The following is an 18,794-nucleotide window of genomic DNA, read 5'->3' on the forward strand; positions in this document are numbered from 1 at the left end:
GAGAACAAAAGCATGCTACCTATACCCAAATTGTACCGTTCTAATCTACCGAACACATCTTCACTCCGTCTTTCTCGGGATCATATAAACATTCACAGGGCCTTTATCCCACAGGGTGAAAGCCTTGCTTCTGGAGTCCCAGCCCTCAGTTCCTTCAGCAGCCTTGAGATCGTATTGCATGATTACACGAGCCAAGATGAGACGCATCTCAGAGTACGCAAGACTAAGACACGTTAGCTGCTGTTCGTCCAATTCAGGGGTATTGAGACTTACTTCTTGCCAACACAGTTACGGGGACCGGTAGAGAATGGCTGGAATGCCTCTCGCTTGTCACTTGCAAACCTAGGGTCGCCGAGCCAGCGTTCGGGAATGAACTCTTCAGGCTGCTTCCAGTAGTTTGGGTTGTGGAACAAAGGCCACTGCCAAACTTCCGCATAGGTCTAAATCATAAGTCAGATACTGTTCACTCATACCTCAATAGGACACGAGGTAAAGGAGAGCACCGACTTACACCTTCGGGAACGTATTCGCCAGCAACGATAGCACCGCCCTCAGAAATGAGGCGCGTCAAACCGGCTACAACAGGAGGGTACAGGCGCATGGCCTCGTCAATTACCGCGAGCATATACGTAAGATGCTGGACACTCGTAATGGTAATCTCTTGAGGGCTGCTAAACGTCGACCGCACTTCCTGGGCAAGTTTTGCTTGGACCTCCGGATGCAGACTCAGGAAGTAGGCTACTGCAGATAAAGCCGTGGCGGTGGTCTCAGAACCGGCGATGATGAGGATGGAGGCATTAGCTGTGAGCTCCTCGAAAGTGAGACACTATTGGCCCCAGCTGTCAGTATTACTACTTCTTCGGATTTCCTGGTGGGTGTTGACTTTGTGCAACCATACCTCTCCGTTACGCTTCGCAGTCATTGAAGTAATGAAATCAGGTCGGTTGGAACCAGTCTCGAGACGCTTCTGAACCTTCATGGTGGAAAGACGCTGGTTCTCTGCGTACTTTTCCTGTAGCCCCTTGGGCATGACATACTTGATAACCCACCGGGGAATCATTTCAAAATGCTTGAGCGCTCCCAACCAAACCAAGGCTTTGACACTCTCGAACAGCAGTTGAATCCAAGGGTCGTATTTGGAGCTCTGCAGACAGCCGAATGGCTCGCCAAAGGCCAAGTCGCCAATGATGTCGAACGTAGTGTAGTTGAACCATCGAACCATGTCAACTGGCTTCGATCCTCCTTCGGATTGCTTTTCAAGGGACTCCATGAGCTGCTCGACGTAGTCGCTGATGATGGGCTCCTGGTCCAGCATGGCCTGGTGAGAGAATCCGTTTGCGAGAGCTCGTCGGAAGCGAGTGTGAGCGTGGCGGTCGGCGCCAATAATGTTGTGCACGTTCAGCTCCTGGCGGAAAGGATCCTTGCGATGCTCTGGCTGTCCGGCTTTGCGATGACCACGGATGTCGTTCATGGCGTCGGGGTGGCTGAAGGAGAGGAAGTCGGGAGCCACACGGACAATGGGACCATACTTGATGTGAAGATCTAACACCGCGCGGTGACCAACTCCGTTGAGAAGAATGCGAGAATAGGGGATGCGAGAAATGGCTGCCAGTTTGGGGCCCGGGAACTTGCTGAGAGGGTGGAAGAAGACATTGTAGATGCAGCTCCAGACAAAGTAGCCAAAGCTCTGAGTTATTGACACATTTAGCGGAGATGGTGGGAGATGCTGAGTTTAGAATTTGACATACCAGTGCTACCACAGCCAGTGGGAGGGCTACACTAAGCTTGACCGGAGTGACGACGCCTGATGCGTCGCTTGCAAGGAGAACACCCATCGTATAGTGCTCCCGATGTACTACCTCCGTACTCAGCAGCCGAGACTTCAAAACTCCAAAAGACGTGATAGGGAGAAGAATGGACAACGCTGCTTGAATATTCTTCAAACAATGGGCAGCGGCAAATCTCGTTTATATACGGAGAGTTGAGCAGTTGTAACATCATCTGGACGTCCCACCTCCTCCACACATTCGTGTTCACTCCCTGCTGCATGCAAATTACACGAACCCATAAGGAGTAGTAGCCATTCGGCATAACTTGGCTGTTGCTATCAAACTCTCGTTACTTACTCGTTGACGCAGCTCATTCGATGCTACCCATCAACTCCGCAGCGACTCATTGCATCTAATTGAACATTCCGGCATTTAACCATCCCGGGTGTCTTTGATCCGCGATCCGCCCCCCTCTCGGGAAGTTGTCAGTAGCCCGCACTTGCATGGTCTTATAGAGACACTGCCTCATGTGTTGACTGGCGACATAGAGAAACCCAAAGAGAGTAATTGCAAAAGGGGAAAGACGTGACTAATTTGGTACCACATCCGTGGAAACTCCTCGGAGTCTGAGCCGTGCGCAGACTGATGTGAGCAAAGATCAAGATTGGGCCCCTGCACCAATTACTAGTATGGACGGCTTTAACCGCGGCGGCTTGGATGTAACCCCAAGGGACAACAGGATGGGGCGAAGACGCGAAATCTCCAGGTTCAACTGGCTGCATGGACAGTCTAAGCTGTCTGAAAGGTTGGATTTGACGCCGCAAGGCAGATCTGTCGTGTTCAAGCCGCGTAGTTGCGGAACAAACGTCGTCAAGTCCCAATGTAACCCAAAAGTCCGCCTTTGCTGCACCTACCAGTAGTCATTGTATAGGTAGAGGATGGCGTGTCTCGTAGATGCAGCATCGGCCGCTTGCACATCTGCGCCGCGGCCGAAACCATAGGACCGCTGTAAGGGAGTTTCGCTTGCCTGCATTCTCATGCGAAAGCCATAGATAGAAGGCATAATGTGGCAAAAGCCTGTCTCACTAATAAAAGGGTCTATGGAGAGGGCAGGTCTGTCTACCATGTAGCGGCCGTGACGAACATGATACGGAGTATACGGAGTTTTGGGAGCCTTTGAGTCTCTGCAGTCTGTGTTTCTTGGATAGTCGAGTTGTCGCAATGCCTAATAACTTATACCACACGCGCGACTCTTGAGTTTATTAGTACTTCTTGACTCACAAAACAGATTGGTAGACTGTAGGATAACGTTCAAATTTCTCATGTAAAAGCTCGCGCATTGTCAAGCAGAGTGTCTATAGGTAACCAACGCAGACAAACTCCTGCCCCTTTGAAGATAGCCCGGCAAAAGACATCAACTACGGGGTCCCCCGAGTCTAAATCTCGACACATTACTCGCGCAAACTCCCTGACGCTACAATACCATGAAGCTTGCTTGCATGCTTACGCCGGAAAGGCACAGTAGTGTCAATGAAGGTGATGATCCATCTCGTCCAGGAATTGGGCCGGAGACTTTGGTCCCGATAGGGTGGCATAGAATTCCCGATCCCGGCATATGGAGGGGAGTTGCATGAACGAAGCAAGGCCGGCAACTGGCAAGGCAGCCTAACATTGACAGGCTTCTCGGGCCCGTGTCCTTACTTAGTAAGATGAAATGAGATATTAGAATTCAATCTTCGCACGAATAGCAAAAACTCGCGTCCCGATGGGGTTCGTAGGACGACATTGCTAGCTTCTGACTGAAGTCGCTGCAGTTGAAACGACTTCTAGATATCGTTTACCAGAATATTACATGAAATCGTTCGACATCAGGAATCGTCTTTGACACAGAGATACGAGACGTTAAAGCAGTGGTATTGGGCCTTGGAGGAAATGCAGCAATTTGGATGAAAGATGCTGAGAGTATTCTGAGCCATGTGTTACAAGATCATTGACGACCCACTTTGAAACCAGTTAATCAAGGCCAGCTAATATATTCATAATCGCGTGTACTCGGTATATATCGGGTATTCTAAACTTATTGTTGCTCCCTGCGCCTCTATGCCGCAGTTTGAAGATTGTTGGAAAGCTCCCACTCTCTGTGAATGCCACACGCTGCGTAGTTGTATTTACATGGTTGATGGTTACACCTCGTTCACGGCCTCCTTCAGGTCCTTGACGTCTATCTGCCCTTCTTTCGCTTTTGCGGCTCCGGGGTGTCGGCTGCCCTTGTCCTTGACCTTCTTCTCCTTCTTCGGCGGTGGGGGGTAAGCTTTGAGGGCAATCTCCTGCCATTCCTTGGAGGCCTGGAACTCCTCCTGGATTGGGGCCAAGAGCTCGTTTAGTGACTTTGTGACTGCCGCCTTGAGGAGTTGTGGTGATAGCTAGTTCAATGGTCAGAGTCTGTTCACCTCGTGCATGAACTGATGATAAGTGTACATACCACGTCATTCCTGTAGTCTTCGTGCATCTGCTCAACCGTGCTGTAGACCAGCGGCTCCAGGCCGTCTCTCTCGCGCTCAACAATGAACTCCCGCTTTCCGCGCAAGCCGGCAGCCGGCAGAAGGACGTATTCAACAAAGGCCAGGATACCGTTCTCTTCGACCACCTTGGGGGCGGCAACCGCCTTCTTAATCTTCTTGGCGACGACATCTGGGGCATCCAAGAGGTCGATTTTGCTGTCTGTTGGCACTGCGTTAGCATCGCGCCGCTGGGCAGTCATTCTTAATGCAGGTTCGCTTACCCTCGTCACTGGAGCTCATCTTGGAGCCCTTGAGGCCGGGAACCATAGGGTTCATGAGATGGCAACGCTGTAGAATTTGGATTAGAATCGCTGATATTCTGGTGAATCATCTTTGTAGACTCACCTCCTTGTATCCCAGCTTGGGCAGCCAGTCCTTGGCGGCGATGAACAGTTTGCGCTGGTCAAGACCTGAAGCACGTCAGAACAGGCTGAATCACCCGGCGGAAACGTATTTGTATGCACATACCACCAAACTGAGCATCGACGTCCAGGTATTGTTCATCCAAAACCTACAAATACGACATTTTTAGAATCGGGGCCTCTCTTCGCATCCGCAACTCCGCCTACCTGAAGAATCGGGTAGAGCAGACCGGACAGGGGCGCATTGTCCGTCTGCTTGACCACTTCAGCACCGGCGCGCTTGGCGTCGTGCTCTGAGATGACAGATGACAGCTTGTAGACGTCCATGATGTACTCGGGGCTCTTCTGGTATGAGCTGCCCTGCACAAACTTGAGCTTCTCGGTCGACACGCCCACGGCCTTGAAGATGGAGGTGATGACGAAGCGGTAGAACTCGACTCGGTGCTCGACCAGCTCGATGGGCGCCTTGAGGTTGTCGAGGAAGCCGTGGATGTCGGCCAGCAGGATCGTCACATGGCAGCCGGCAGCCAGATACTGGGCAATCTTGATGGCGGGAACAAAGTAGCCACAGTGAGGCCGGCCGGTTGTCGCAGTGCCTACAGGGGAGCAGCAGCGGCCATTCGTTAGTAACCAGCTCAGTGTCTCCAGCTAGAACGATCACCATCATGCCAAACGTACCCCAGTAGATCTTGGGATGGCGGCCCTCCTCCAGGATCTTCTCGATGATCTCCGGGTTTAGAATCTCAGTCAGATTCTCGCGGATCAGGGCGAGCCTCTCTGCGGCATCTGCGGCGGCCATGGTGCTCCCCTTTCGTATAAATATTCCTCAAGAAACGTCTTTTTGCCCTCTGGTCGTCTTCGTTGGCGCAATTCGACAGTGCAGCGCTTCTCGTCGTCAGTCGTCGGTATGGCAACTCTTTTGCTAATATCAAGCCAAAATAAAAAAACGTCCGTGTTATCGCGGGGCAGATTGACTCACAATTGGATTTGGCGGGGTGGTTTTTGCGACTCGGCCATTCATCGGACCGCAGGTACGAACAGCCAGGTACTGCTTGCACCCTTCAAGGCGATATTATGTAATCAGGCTGAGTCACCATCACCGCCTCCAATTGATTTAGACAAGGTTTGAAGTGCAACTCTTTGCATCAAATAGGCAAGTAAAGCACTTGAACATGCCCTTGCCTGTTGGCTGTAAAATTGTTCTTTGTACCATGCGTGAGGTTGATCTCTTCACACTTTACCTCTCTCAACCTGCTTTTGTATTTACTTAGGAACAGTTCAGCTGTAGGTTAGCTAAGGTACTCTTGGTGTTATCGTGCATCGTCAGGTTTCGAAGTTGTGAGAGCCATCAAACTTTCTATTTGAAGTCGCTCATGAGGAATGCCCGGATACTCTACCTCCATTCTTTTTGACATACATTTGGGCGTCTTGGTGAGATGTTTGAGATGGACGCTGAATTCGCTTGCACTCAGTCATTTGTCCCAATTCAGATATACCACAACAACATCTAGTCATTCCGACACACCTTTTATATACCAGCATCTTCTCACCAATACTTGTAAGGGCCTGCGACATACATGTTCCTATTGTTTCCATCGTATGCTTGTCCAGAAAGCATCATATTCTCGAATTTGGCTGTATTCGGTATACCTATCTCTCATGGTGCCCAAATTGGGCGCCCCATTTTGGGCCCAGCCCATGAACTACCCATCATCTACGGCCCAAATTGGGTGGACTCTTCTGTCAGACTCTTCTGTACTTGAGCTCTAGGACCACTCGTGGGGTTAGTATATGGATTGCCTCGTCACTCAAGGCCATCCCTGGGTCCCCGCTGCGAATCCACGTACACAGACATTTCACACGGTCCTAGAACAAAATGAACTCGAATAGATGGTGTAAGACTATAAGAGCTTGAAGACTACATTTGACGTAAAAGTCAACAGTGAGGACTGGGATAAGCTGACAAGGCTTCTATCTTCTGTTATTCATCTTGAGCGATGCTGCTCACCACTGATTCTCCCAACTGATGAGCTCATTGAAAGATATTCGTACTCATCTGGGGATCTCAATAGACCTTGTATACTCCACGCGCTTGGTCATTGTAACCGTTCCCATCCATCCTCATCAGACTATCAATCGTATTCCACCACGCCCCAGCTCTCACTTCGGCAGCTCATATAAACCACCTAACCAATCAGCAAGCATCGCTACCATCTCTTTCGTGCAACTATGCCCTGTATTCTCCTGTATAAAGACCCTGGTCTTGCCATTCTCCGACATCACGTTTCTTTTCAAAATCGCGCTCCTTCTTTGCAGCCAAGATGTCGTATACCGCGCAGGGACCAGTCTATCGCACTCTCCATGGCACAAGAACAATGGCAACTCACTGGGAAAATCTTCGAAAACTCTCTTGTCGTCTTGACGAACGAGCTCTGCCAATGCTCGCGGCCATCGAAGTCTTTGCTGCTCGTCCATTGCCTTCTCCAGGTCTTCGTAAGTGACCGTATCCAGCTCCTCTGCTTTGACACCCATAGCTACCGCGTCAACACCCAGGCGTTTCAATAGAAGAGATGACAGGCTTGGGCATCCGACGACCATCGCATACGCCTCGAATTGGCCGGGGGCTGCCAATGACATGCGCCAAGCGGTGTGGGCGCCTAAAGAGACGCCGAGCATGATGTTATGCATGCGATTAAATTGTGGGAAATAAGCTGGCAAGAAGTCGACGACGAGCTTAAAATCTTGAGTTGCTCCGGATATCATTGATATCAAATCGAGACTGTGTATGTGATGATTCAGAAGTTATACCTTCTGAAGGGAAGATGTTGCAGAGTAAATCGATTCATCGAATAAGCTCGAAACTTACGCATGGTTCTCGTTGCCGCCTGACCAAGTCATGTTTGCCTCTCGACTGACCTATTGGAGTCCATTTTTGTAAGTGACCATCGAGGGAAAAGCAGTAGAACTGATAAGTACCTCACGATCTCCATGATTCCTCATATTCATCGTAACAGCAATCATCTCAACCTTCTTCTTCCTCCCATCAGATCGATATCTATGCAGAATCTCATGTGCGATGCCTTGTGTCACTAGATACGTCCTCGTCCGATTATGAGCAAGATACAAGACAGCCACATCCACCCCTGACTTCTGCTCCAGCTCTAACAGGCCATAGATGTATATGGTAATGCCGCCAATTACCAGCGACGTTTTGCTGGATCGAGGAGTTGTTAGTGGAAGGGAAAATCGTGGTTCAAGACCATTTGGTGTGGCGCTTGATGATGGTAAGCAGCTCGACATGTTGGCCAGGCTTTGGTTGGTAGTTTAACGAGTGTATGAGCAGACGAATGATGGGGCCGGCAAGAACTCTGGGAGATCGACGCAAGATCAAAAAGACATGGCTTGAAGAAGCTTCCGCGTCTTCACTATTGTAATAAGGAAAGCCCACGACTTGGTGCGTACAGGTACAATCCGGTGAGTATGTGCCGGACTCTACTTTTTCTGCCGGGACGCAAAGGGTTCAGTTGATCTTCCTGGCCAGTTCGGTCTACTCTGCCGGTTGGACTTCGTACTTATTGTATCGTGATACTTTGGTCTGGGAAAACATGGGAGACATATGGAATTTCCTTAGCTCGCGGAGGATCGCCATTCTTTGCTTGGTTAAGTCCCTTTTCGCATTCCTGTCGTGTGGTTGTTGGTTGCAAGCCGCATTTGCAGCACGTGGGAATAAATACTGGTATATGGGGTGGAATCCATCTAGGGATTGAAGTTTAGACCGAGAGGTTGTATTTGACGCGACGTATATGGTGGGCTTGTATCGTCCGAGATCGCTGGGTTTTCCTCGCTCGGGTCGTCCCATGCGGATCATGGCGAAGGCTGCGTCACCCCTATGCCTATCATGGAAGACGTTTTGCACGAGCTCGATTCTGTTGAACATCGCGCCCGCAGAAGGTCCGTCCCTACTGAACAAGGGCATTGGCAGTGATGTTGGTTCGACTCGTACGGCTACGCGATATCCTGGGAAGTAATCTGAGGGTTTGTTATCGAGTAAATGGCATGGTTTCGAGTATGGAGATTGACAAATACGCATCTGAGTTGCAGACACTGGGTGATGCTACCACGTCTGACCCTGATGAGAGCTTGAGTATCAACTGTGTGACAAATGGACTTACTATGCCGGACTGAAGCCCTCAGTGGGAACTAACTTTTGGGAAATGCCACGACTGCAATTCCTTACAGACCATGTGCCTTGCACCGGTCTACTCCATTCCCGATGGGGACTCACTCATACTCGCGAAAGACAGCCACAAGTCGAACCCGTAAGGCCGCATCAAGTACAAACGGCTTATTACTGCAGAATCTCGTCGAGGTTGATACCAGACGGCCCTTGGACCAATGATGTATGAATCCCTTGTCTAAGAGTTTCAGGGTCGTAAAGTCGACTCGTTACCGTCCTCAATGATAGAACCACCGTCATGAGTTCCGTGATGCAGATACACCTTTACGAGTACAAATCTTGAAACCCAATTAACTGCCAAACGTACGGTTATTGGAGCGCCGACTTCATGTATCAGCCCTTCAGTGAATTCAGAGTAATGCTCTGAAGAATCGACGCATTTTCTCAGCCATTTTATCCGCAAACTGCTTCTGTCAACCGAGAACCCAGTTCTCCTGATGCCGGAAACGACCGTGATGATGGGAGAGCAGCAACGAACAAACTCGTGGTTCAGCGCAATATCGCAGTTCAAGAGACGTCAACCAACTGCTGAGTCCCGAGTTTTCACTTTTCGGGGATGGCTCTAGGCGTTCCTTCTCAGTTATGGGGATACTATCGACTATGATGCGCTCGTCTTGGGATAGGGTATGTGGTTGAACTGGCGGAAAGGCTGTTGGCTTTGAACATGAAGCCATGCGACGAGCACGTGTGCTCTCTTCATCCATGCACCGTAGATGTTGCCTACCAACAGCACTCGCTCTTTATGGAGTATGTATCATGCGAATTTCTTCATCGGCATTGCTGAGACTCGTGTGATTTCTTACGTGACCTGGTCGGATCTATATGTACGTATTTCAGGAAAGCATTCCCCTATCTACAACTAGTTCCAGCACGAGTCAGGCAGGTATCTAGCTTTCACCCACTACGGCAAGTCCTTAGCGAGCTCTTTGCGAGCCGTATCAGGGCGACAGGGATCGTCGAGGCACCAAGTCCAATCAAGAAAGCCGAGCGAAGCGGCAGATTTGTGCCTGGTCGCCGTGTAGGGATGTTTGTGTAGATCGTGTTTGGGGGCCCTGGACGGCTGGACATCCTTCTCCTTTTTCTCGCATCCGAAGCGAACAAGATAGAGCCGTACATGGTATGGCCTGTATGGATTTTGTTCTTTTGGAAGTCTAGACTACGGAGTACCTGATTAGAGGAAACAGAGTCGCCTTGTTCGATGTCAATTGTTTTCTCTTCAGCGATTGGTATGAACGGACTGAGTAGTGATGATGGTTGCGTTGAGCTCCTGCTTACGACCAGGCAAACATTGATGGTATGATATTCCATCTGTATGTACGTATGTGCTCTCCGCCCTTCAGCGCCAATCTGGATCATCAGAATCTCGTCTAGCCAAAAGGGAGTCTCAAACGCGTCAATCAAACACAGCTTGCGCGGCTGCTCGAGATTCTAAAACGGCGATCTCCAGCCAATCCAATTTTGCCAATCCTGTCCAAGACAAAGGCTAAAGGGAGAGTCGTGACACCAATGACGTCTCAAAGCCGCAGCGAAACGTCCCGTTCATGTTGCCGTGGCGTGGGTGGATCGTTCAGGTTGGCATGATGGAGAAACGTAGAAGCACGGCCCACAGAAGGCGAAAAACTTGGCTTCTGGCTTCTGTTATTTTTGTTTCGGTGCGGCGTTATTCTGGCTCCGCCTAGACTGTTACAGATGGGGCGGTGATGCTAGGAATGGATCACACTGTATGGAGATAGGAGCAGGCATATCTGCACTGGTATGTAGCGTACTCATACTGTAATGGTGATGTTGATGATAAGGTTCATGGAAGAACTGAAGAAGAGAGAAGTTCTGGGGAAATTATCAAGTCGAAGCCCTCAAAAGGTGGCTTGCGAGGCTTTTTCGCAACATGTGCCATGTTCGACATCAGTATTATCTGCTAGGCATCACGCGTATCAGGAATCGCAGAGTGATAGACAGGGAGAAGAAAGTCATTCCTTGCCCTGCATGCTCGCCATCACCTCTCTCTGTCCAGCGGTCAAGGTAAGTCTCTCCTCGGGTCGGACGGCCAGAGAGAGTTGCATCCAATGCAGTTGATGATACCTTCGAAGTGATACTGTCACCTCCCGCGCGCGAGTAAGAAGGCACCGTAGGTACAGTACAGCACAGTACATGCAGAGAGATGCCGCCGAAATGACCCCTGACATGCAATTGCGGGCGCCTGTGGAGAGAGGGCGGCGATCAATGGCGACCCCCAAGGGCTGAGGCTGCACTTGCGTGGTTTTAGCAGCGTGAGGGAGATGATTTGACCAAGGAAAACGGAGACGAAGACATGCTGCCCCTTTCTTCGGAAGCCGCCTGCCTGTAGATCGCCATGTCGCTGACTGCGTCGGTGGGCGATGGCATCATGGACAGTGTGATTATCCCTTTGACGACGTCTTCTCTTTATCCACCTCTGCAGGACGGATCATGGTTCTTCAGATCTCCAAGCTTGGAGTCTCTTGGTCGCTCTCTACCCTCATGCGACAATAAAAGGACGGAATCCCATCCCAAACAATCCTATGCCGGCACCGGCTGCTATTGTCCTGATAATCCTCCGTAGCTCGCCTGCCTTAGCAGCCCCAATAGCGGGCCGCAGCAACCATCGTGAAGGCCGTGAGCTGCCTCATTCGGCTCCGTCAGCCAACCAGACAGAGGGCCAAGCTTCCGGCTAGCTGATGACAGGGGATCGCAGCTGCGGGCTAGGGCGAATCAAGGCAAGGCATCGTTGGCTGGAAAAGCTTGTTCACGATGGGGTCGGTTTCTGGATTTCTCAGCTGTGCCCCAGATCGTGAACGGTTCGTATTAATACGTGTGAAGGCGGATTCGAATCAGAAATACGATAGTAGATGGAAGTTACAGGCACTGGATGTCGTACCAGGCTGCGCTTGTGAAGACTCGACCTCGGGGACACGAATCCAACGTGCCAAATCCTGACGCCTCACTGGCCCGTCTCTTCGCCCTCCTCCTCCTATGCAAACCTTCACAGCGCCTCTGGTGATAACTGCACGCCCGCTTTTCGAGCAAGATAAGGCACCTACCTGAGAACGGAAATACAGTGCTTCAGAGCAGCCATGTACGGAGTACTCCCGCCTCTGAAACACCTGACGTAGACGAAACCCGCCAGCCTAACAACTCGTGCTGCACATCCGCGCCACCAGCTGTTAGCCACCACGCGCCTCCCCTCCGTCCTTGTACCTGCTGCCCTTCTGCCGGCCTGGTGCCTCCCCCAGGTCTGGTGTGTCACCACCGCCCCATGCTGTATCCAAAACAACTGCCCCCACCAAAATCTTCCATCTTCCTCCCCTGTCCAACGCCAGCCAGAGAAGAACCGCCTCGAGATCAAGCAGAATCCCTGCCTGCATGGGTCGACCCTCTTTTCATCAACGTGGAATCTCTTTGACTCGTTTGCTCTGGCTTCTGGCTGGAGCTCCTCCAAGGAACTGAACTGCCGGCCTCTTCGTTCTTCCTCCTGTCGTTTGCCTTCCACCTGATCCGATTCCTCTCTTCTGGTTTTCCCTCTTCTCCTCCTTTCTCCCTTCTCCCTAACTAAACACTCTCTGTCTTCCGCCGACTTCGTCTCCCTCGTTCAGCTATCGTCGACTCCTTCATTTCGACGAAGCGGCGCTCGCTCCTCCCCTCTCTCTTTCGGGCTCGAGTTCGCGGCCGGCTGTTTGCGTGTTTGCGTGCATTTCCCCGTGTTTTTCAACTTTCGGATCAAGCTTCCTCGAGCCAGATCGATTGTGTCACCCTTCCCGTGCCTTCACCTTACGGGAACCCAGTTCCGTCTGCACCGTTGATCGGGCCATCGCCTATTTCCTTCCGATTCTCTACGCTCGTTTCAGGCCAGATTCTTGCCTTCGACGATTTTAGGATCCTATGACCCAAAGTTCATCGCAACTGGAAGCGACAAGTTCCACGATTCTCTCCTCCGAGGGCACGTTTTCCCCAAGCACACACATGCTTCAGAACCCAACCCGCTCATAAGAAACGGGAGATGCAGACAAGCCTCGACTACAATAGCATCTCTAGGATGGGTGTCAAGATGCTACCAGGCCCTCAGCGAGTCATCAGCATGAAAAGCCCCATTTTCCGCTCCATTGTGGGCGCCCTGTGCGTCTTCCTCATCATCATGGCCACCATGAAGAGCGAGACTTTCCACGTTCACCACAAGATTCTCGAACAAGCCGACGCCAGGGCACCATCCGAGCCACATGGCAACGCCCAGCAGCCTCTGGACGCCGTGCCCGTACCTGCTCCAACGCTTGGTCTTGAGCAACCTAGCCCTGCTAAGACCAACTTCAAGATGGATTGCAACGCCGACCTCGCTCACCTCGCCCAGATCAAGGAGCGCTACAGACTCGAAAACAGGTTCCAGTACATGAAGCGCTACGTCAAATTTACTCGCAAGGAAGGCCTCGAGCGCAAGCGAATGACCAAGCTCTCCCAGAACCTGCTCACCGACAGCTTCAGAACGGTCGATTTGGGCGCAGGCTTCGGCGGCGGCGATGCGTGCGCGGCTCCCCTGGAAGTCGATGTCCCCGCGTCGGGCTTCCCTCGCACCGTGAATGCTTCTGACTTCATGTTTGGAGTCTCGACAACCTACAAGCGCTTCATGGACCCCAGCACGACGCCCATTAACGAATGGGTCTTCTGGCTCACCGACAACCAGGGCAACTCCAACGGCGGCAAGCTGCTGCTCATGCTGCTCGACGCTACGGATGAACAGCTTCAGCAGGTAGCCGACATGCTGGGCGACGTGGGCATCGACGTCGACGTCTACCACTCCGACTCGTCGGTCGAGATGGCCGTCCGCTACCTGACTCTGGTGCCGACTCTCTACACGCATCCCGAGTCGGCGAGCAAAAAGTGGCTCGTCACCTGCGACGACGACACCTTCTTCCCCAGCATGCACGGCCTGATTGAAAAGATGAGCACCTTTGACCACACCAGGGACATGTATATTGGCACACTGTCGGAAGATGTCGGTGCCATCGAGCGCCACGGCTCTCAGGCCTTTGGAGGAGCCGGCGTCTTTTTGTCGCGGTCTATGGCTGAGAAGATTACGGGCCTCTATGGCAGCTGCACCACGCAGGCCAAGATTCTCGAGTCGAACTCGGGCTGGGGTCCTCAGGGAGACATTATCCTGCGCAAGTGCATTTACGAAAACACCGAGGTACGACTGACCACGCTCTGGGATCTTTGGCAACTCGACTTCTTTGGCCACCCCAGCGGCTTCTACGAATGGGGCATCAAGCCGCTCTCACTGCATCACTATCGCGGCGGTGGCTGGCACAGCGCCAAGCCTGCCCAGTACACTAAGCTTGCCCACTCGTGTGGTGAGGACTGCACCCTCATGCGCTTCCAAACGCCGGACGACTTCATCATCTCGGGCTACTCCATCGCCCACTACCCCCAGGGCATCACGTTTGACACCAACCAGATGGAGGCGACTCTGTACGCTGCGCCCGAGAACAAGGGCTGGAACCTCGACTTCATGTTTGGGCCGCGGCGGCAGTCCCTCCTCAAGACGGGACGCAAGATCGCCTGGGAACTCCAGGAGTCCGAGATCCAATCAGATGGTTCCGTCCTGCAAACATATACCCGAAGTAAGAATGACGAGCGATGGGTCCACCTCGACAAACAGCCGATGAGCAATATCGACGGTATCATCGAGCTTGTTTGGATTCCTTCATAAAGCCACACACAACTCGACACGGTGCGACCTTATCCACCCTGCTTTCCCAAGTCCGGAGGACAGACGGCTACCGTTGGACGGCATGAGACTGTTTACCTACCGGATGTCACCAAGATCGAACGGATACGCTTTACCTGTATCGTCGACCGTACGACGCACCAAGTGGTACAGCATGGCTGGGTGTAACTTTTTGAGTTACATGTACTTAGTGTGAGGGCATCGCGCTTATACGCTTCTGGGTGGAAAACTCAACGAGGCATGCGTTTGATCATGACCATGGGCAGGAGTGAAACCCATTATTGGTGGGGTCCCTGACGTCGAGAAATGGGCAGACCTGATGAGTGTTCTCGTTCTTTGATCTGTTTCTTCCTTTTTCTTTTTTCTTGTTCAGGGAATCGGCGTTTCGGAAGGCAGGCTGGATATCGATATCTCCATGCAGCCTGTTTGATAGAGTCGGACAGCGGGATTGGCTGTGACACATTGACAAATGGAGGGTGTCTTTTCTCTTCTTCCCTTTTCGTTTTGTCAACATTTTGCCTTTTACTTTCGGCCTGGAACATGGGGCTATGGGATGTATCATGTCATTTGACGTAGACTTTTCGCGATGATGGCCTAGTGCAGCGCCACATTGCTCCGAATTTAGACGAATACGGAATTTTCGAGACCAATACCTGATATACGTGACCATGGATTGCTTTCTGCTTTCACGACATCAGCTGCTATATGATGAGTTGCTGTATAAGCTCTGCGTTGGTCTGCATAGGTAAGATAGATACATGTAGGCATTTACCTAGAGCTGACTGGTGTAAAAAGCTCAATGTAAGCATGTTGTCTGGAATACTGGGGGATATTCGTTGCGAGCCTCGCGCTTTTGGCTCACGGTGTCTCCAATGCACCCATAAGCAAACAAACTACTTTATTTGAGCCTCTACACGCCTCTGGCATTGGATTCTTCTTTGTCCCCGGATTGCCTCCCATCGATCCGTCAGAGATTCAGGGTAACCAGCAAGACAACCTGATGCTTGACAAAGTCCGTGAAGCGGTGCGTCATGCTGAGTCATCGACGCCCCTCCGTGGTCTGCCTGGGTAAACGGCAATGCCCCGCCAACAGCCGCTCGGATGCAAAATAACATCATGATACCTGGCGAATAGCTTCTAGCTCCTGCTTATACTCTCCTGCACCGCTTCTCTCTGTATTTGCAGCTATTTGCAAGTTTCCTGCTCGAGGCTCGAAGGCGGCCCGGCGCCCAACATGTCTACGTATGTGATTCTCTCTCACCCCCATCTCCCTGACGGTCTATGCCTTCTCTCCTGTGTCGTCTCTAACACGCTCACCTGTAACTCGCAGGCCAACCACCAATATCCTCTGCATCCCGTTCCGCCGGTCGCTGCACCTGTCGCTGTCGACGACGATCCGGCAGTACATCAACACCAAATATGACCAGCACCCGGACATGTTCCAGCACGACCTCGAGGCCATCGATGCGCTGCGCCGCGACGCCGTCAACGTGCGCGAGCCGCATCTGAGCGGCATCAAGAAGCTGCAGGTGTATGCGGGCCAGCTGGTGTGGATTGGCGGCAAGTTTCCGATTGATGTGCGTAGGCGCGGGTTGATGTAGCGAAGAGCAAGACGAAGAGGAGGAAGAAGCAGACGAGATGCTGACGCTGCTCGAATAACAGATTGGCGCCGAGTTCACCTGGTATCCGGCCCTGGGCTACCACACCGACCGGCCGATGGCGCGCAACAACCTCAAGTACGAGCTCATGAACGTCCTCTATAATCTCGCCGCCCTGTACTCCCAACTCGCCCTCAACACGCCTCGCGGCGACACTGAAGGCCTCAAATCTGCCGCGAACTACTTTTCGCTGGCCGCCGGCGTCCTGTCCCACATTCAGAAGGCCGTGCTTCCCGAGCTGCGCATGTCCGACCCGCCCGATGACATGGATAATAACACTCTCGAATCGCTGGTGCAGCTGTTTCTGGCACAGAGCCAGGAGTGCTTCTGGCAGAAGGCCGTCATGGACGGCTACAAGGACGCCTCAATCGCAAAGCTGGCTGCACGGGTTTCTGACCTGTACAACCTGGCTGCCGAGGCTGCGGTGAGCAGTGAGGCCATTAGCAGCGCATGGATACATCATATGAATGCAAAGCATCACCACTTCGCGGCCGCCGCTCAGTATCGCGCCGCCTGCGATTGCTTAGAGAAGAGAAGATATGGTGAGGAGATTGCCCGGCTGAAAGATGCCGTCATCTGTGCCAATGACGGCATCAAAGAGGGCCGGGTTGCCCCCCTGAACAAGACGGTCATGGAGGATTTGCAGGCCTTGAAACGAAAGCTAGAAGAGGACCTGAAGAGGGCCGAGAAAGACAACGACCTCATCTTTCTGAGTACGTTGTTCCTGCGCGTTCAACCGAAGCTCTTCACACCGCTGACAGTTAACAACAGATCCCGTCCCCCCGAAGGCTGAATTGAAGATCCTGGAGAGGGCCAACATGGCCATTGCTAGAACACCTCCTCAGGTGGCCAACCCCCTCGACTACTTGGGCGACCATGCCGAGCTCGGGCCGGCGCTGTTCTCGAAGCTGGTACCCTTCTCAGTTCATGTTGCCATTTCCATCTACGAGGAGCGCAGAGATCGATTGGTGAACCAAAACATCATCCAGGAGTTGGAAAATCTGACCGACAAGATTCACACGCTTCTCAGCTCTATTGGTTTGCCAGGATCTCTGCAAGCGTTGGAGAAGCCTCTCGGCCTTCCGCCTAGCCTGATACAGCACGCGGAGGAGATTCGACAAGCTGACGCAATCAACAAGATCCAGAGGAGCTTCGCCGATATCGAAAAACTGCGATCCAACGACTGGGCGATTTTCGAGGAGGGGAAAGCAGCGCTGGCCGCTGAAGAGGAGGAAGACGAGCAGCTGCGGAGGAAGTACGGCACCAGCAGATGGCGGCGTCCCGAGAGCCAAGCAGAGCCCACCGGCGCGAAATTTTGGGCCGCGATCAACGAAATTGGGGGTTATTTCCAGAACAGCGCGAGCAGCGACGAGGCGGTTCGAGACAAGTTCATGGCCAACAAAGAGTTGTTGGAGATTCTCTCAGGGTCGAACCAGTCTCTGATGAACTACGTGCCTTCGAGCGCACCCGTGGAAAGCTCAGGAGAGCTGAAAGCAGCGGTTGGGCGGCTGCGGAGCGTGTACAATGATGTGCTGCGGATGGAGACTAGGAGGAGGAAGAAGGTTGAGAGCCTGAGGGAAGCGGCGCGGCGCGACGACATCAAACCCGATATTCTTAAGGAAGCGGCTCGCCTGGAGCGAACGTATCCCTCAACGCCTCTGCAGACGGTCCACTTTGAAGAGTTCTTCGAAAAACGACTGGACAAGCTGTACGAGCCGGAGCTTGAGGCCGTCGAGAAGGAAGCACAGGACCAAGAAAATCTGCTGATCCTTTTGGAGCGCGCAAACAGGGAGTTTGAGGCTCAGAAGCGCCTCGTTGACTCCAAAGGACACCGTGATCGTGAGCAAGTGCTGCAGAAACTCAACGGCGCCTATTTCAAGTACAAGGAAATCGTGGCCAACCTGGAAGTGGGAAGGAAATTCTACAATGACCTGAACAGGATAGTTGCGCATGGTTTCCGGGATGCCATCAAAGCATGGGTGGCGGAGCGGCGATTGGAAGCCCAGAGGTTGGAAGAGTATGTCACCGCAGAACGAAGAGCACGATGGTTGTTTACTTGCTAACACCGACATAGGGAACTGACTATGCCGCCGCTCTCGACTCTCAACATCAACCACCAGCAGCCCGTTCAGAATCCGCCATCAGGATTCGCAGCTCAGCCTGTGGCTCACCAACCTGCCCAACAGCAGCATGACCAGTATCAGCCTGCGTACCAGCAGCAGACGTACCAACAATCTTCATATCAACAGCCACCGTTGCAGCCACAACAGCAGTATCAACAACCACCACAACAACAGCCCGTATACTCTAGATCAGCTATTCAGAGTCCGGCCGAGGCTCCAATACAGTCGTGGGCCGGAAGCCAAATGCAGCCGCCGACTCCGCAGCAGAAGCCGCCACAGCCCGGACAACAACCTGGTCAATTGCCTGGAACGTGGAATCCCTCTATGGGCATCAAGTTTGGAGGACCACCGAC

The 18,794-nt window shown here is 52.3% G+C and overlaps 5 protein-coding genes across 5 annotated transcripts; 2 read left to right on the forward strand and 3 right to left on the reverse strand.

The window, feature by feature from the left end:
- Window positions 1–60: 60 nt before the first annotated feature.
- BBK36DRAFT_1126145 (cytochrome P450) lies at window positions 61–1,835 on the reverse strand (the record flags this gene model as incomplete). The annotated part of the gene is made up of 5 exons (XM_024891352.1): window positions 61–223; window positions 274–440; window positions 512–826; window positions 899–1,687; window positions 1,749–1,835. The coding sequence occupies 5 exons, from the start codon at window positions 1,833–1,835 to the stop codon at window positions 61–63; spliced, it is 1,521 nt and encodes a 506-aa protein (XP_024746960.1).
- Window positions 1,836–3,952: 2,117 nt separating this feature from the next.
- Window positions 3,953–5,491, reverse strand: BBK36DRAFT_1125271 (tyrosyl-tRNA synthetase, class Ib; the record flags this gene model as incomplete). Its single annotated transcript, XM_024891263.1, has 7 exons — window positions 3,953–4,192; window positions 4,252–4,490; window positions 4,552–4,618; window positions 4,676–4,740; window positions 4,799–4,841; window positions 4,900–5,288; window positions 5,371–5,491. The coding sequence occupies 7 exons, from the start codon at window positions 5,489–5,491 to the stop codon at window positions 3,953–3,955; spliced, it is 1,164 nt and encodes a 387-aa protein (XP_024746961.1).
- A 1,361-nt stretch (window positions 5,492–6,852) lies between these two features.
- Window positions 6,853–7,992, reverse strand: BBK36DRAFT_1171118 (hypothetical protein; the record flags this gene model as incomplete). The annotated part of the gene is made up of 3 exons (XM_024895534.1): window positions 6,853–7,471; window positions 7,559–7,608; window positions 7,669–7,992. 3 exons carry the CDS (start codon window positions 7,990–7,992, stop codon window positions 6,853–6,855), a joined length of 993 nt encoding a protein of 330 aa, XP_024746962.1.
- A 4,997-nt stretch (window positions 7,993–12,989) lies between these two features.
- On the forward strand, window positions 12,990–14,642 carry BBK36DRAFT_1125101 (glycosyltransferase family 31 protein; the record flags this gene model as incomplete). The annotated part of the gene is made up of 1 exon (XM_024891239.1): window positions 12,990–14,642. One exon carries the CDS (start codon window positions 12,990–12,992, stop codon window positions 14,640–14,642), a length of 1,653 nt encoding a protein of 550 aa, XP_024746963.1.
- Window positions 14,643–15,856: 1,214 nt separating this feature from the next.
- Window positions 15,857–18,336, forward strand: BBK36DRAFT_1136160 (BRO1-domain-containing protein; the record flags this gene model as incomplete). The annotated part of the gene is made up of 4 exons (XM_024892886.1): window positions 15,857–15,902; window positions 15,991–16,237; window positions 16,323–17,031; window positions 17,090–18,336. Coding segments are annotated over exons 1-4 (2,211 nt in total), but the record flags the coding sequence as incomplete, so codon positions are not given.
- Between the last annotated feature and the right edge of the window lie 458 nt (window positions 18,337–18,794).

Source organism: Trichoderma citrinoviride, assembly GCF_003025115.1.
Source record: "Trichoderma citrinoviride strain TUCIM 6016 unplaced genomic scaffold BBK36scaffold_12, whole genome shotgun sequence".
Lineage (NCBI taxonomy): Eukaryota > Fungi > Ascomycota > Sordariomycetes > Hypocreales > Hypocreaceae > Trichoderma > Trichoderma citrinoviride.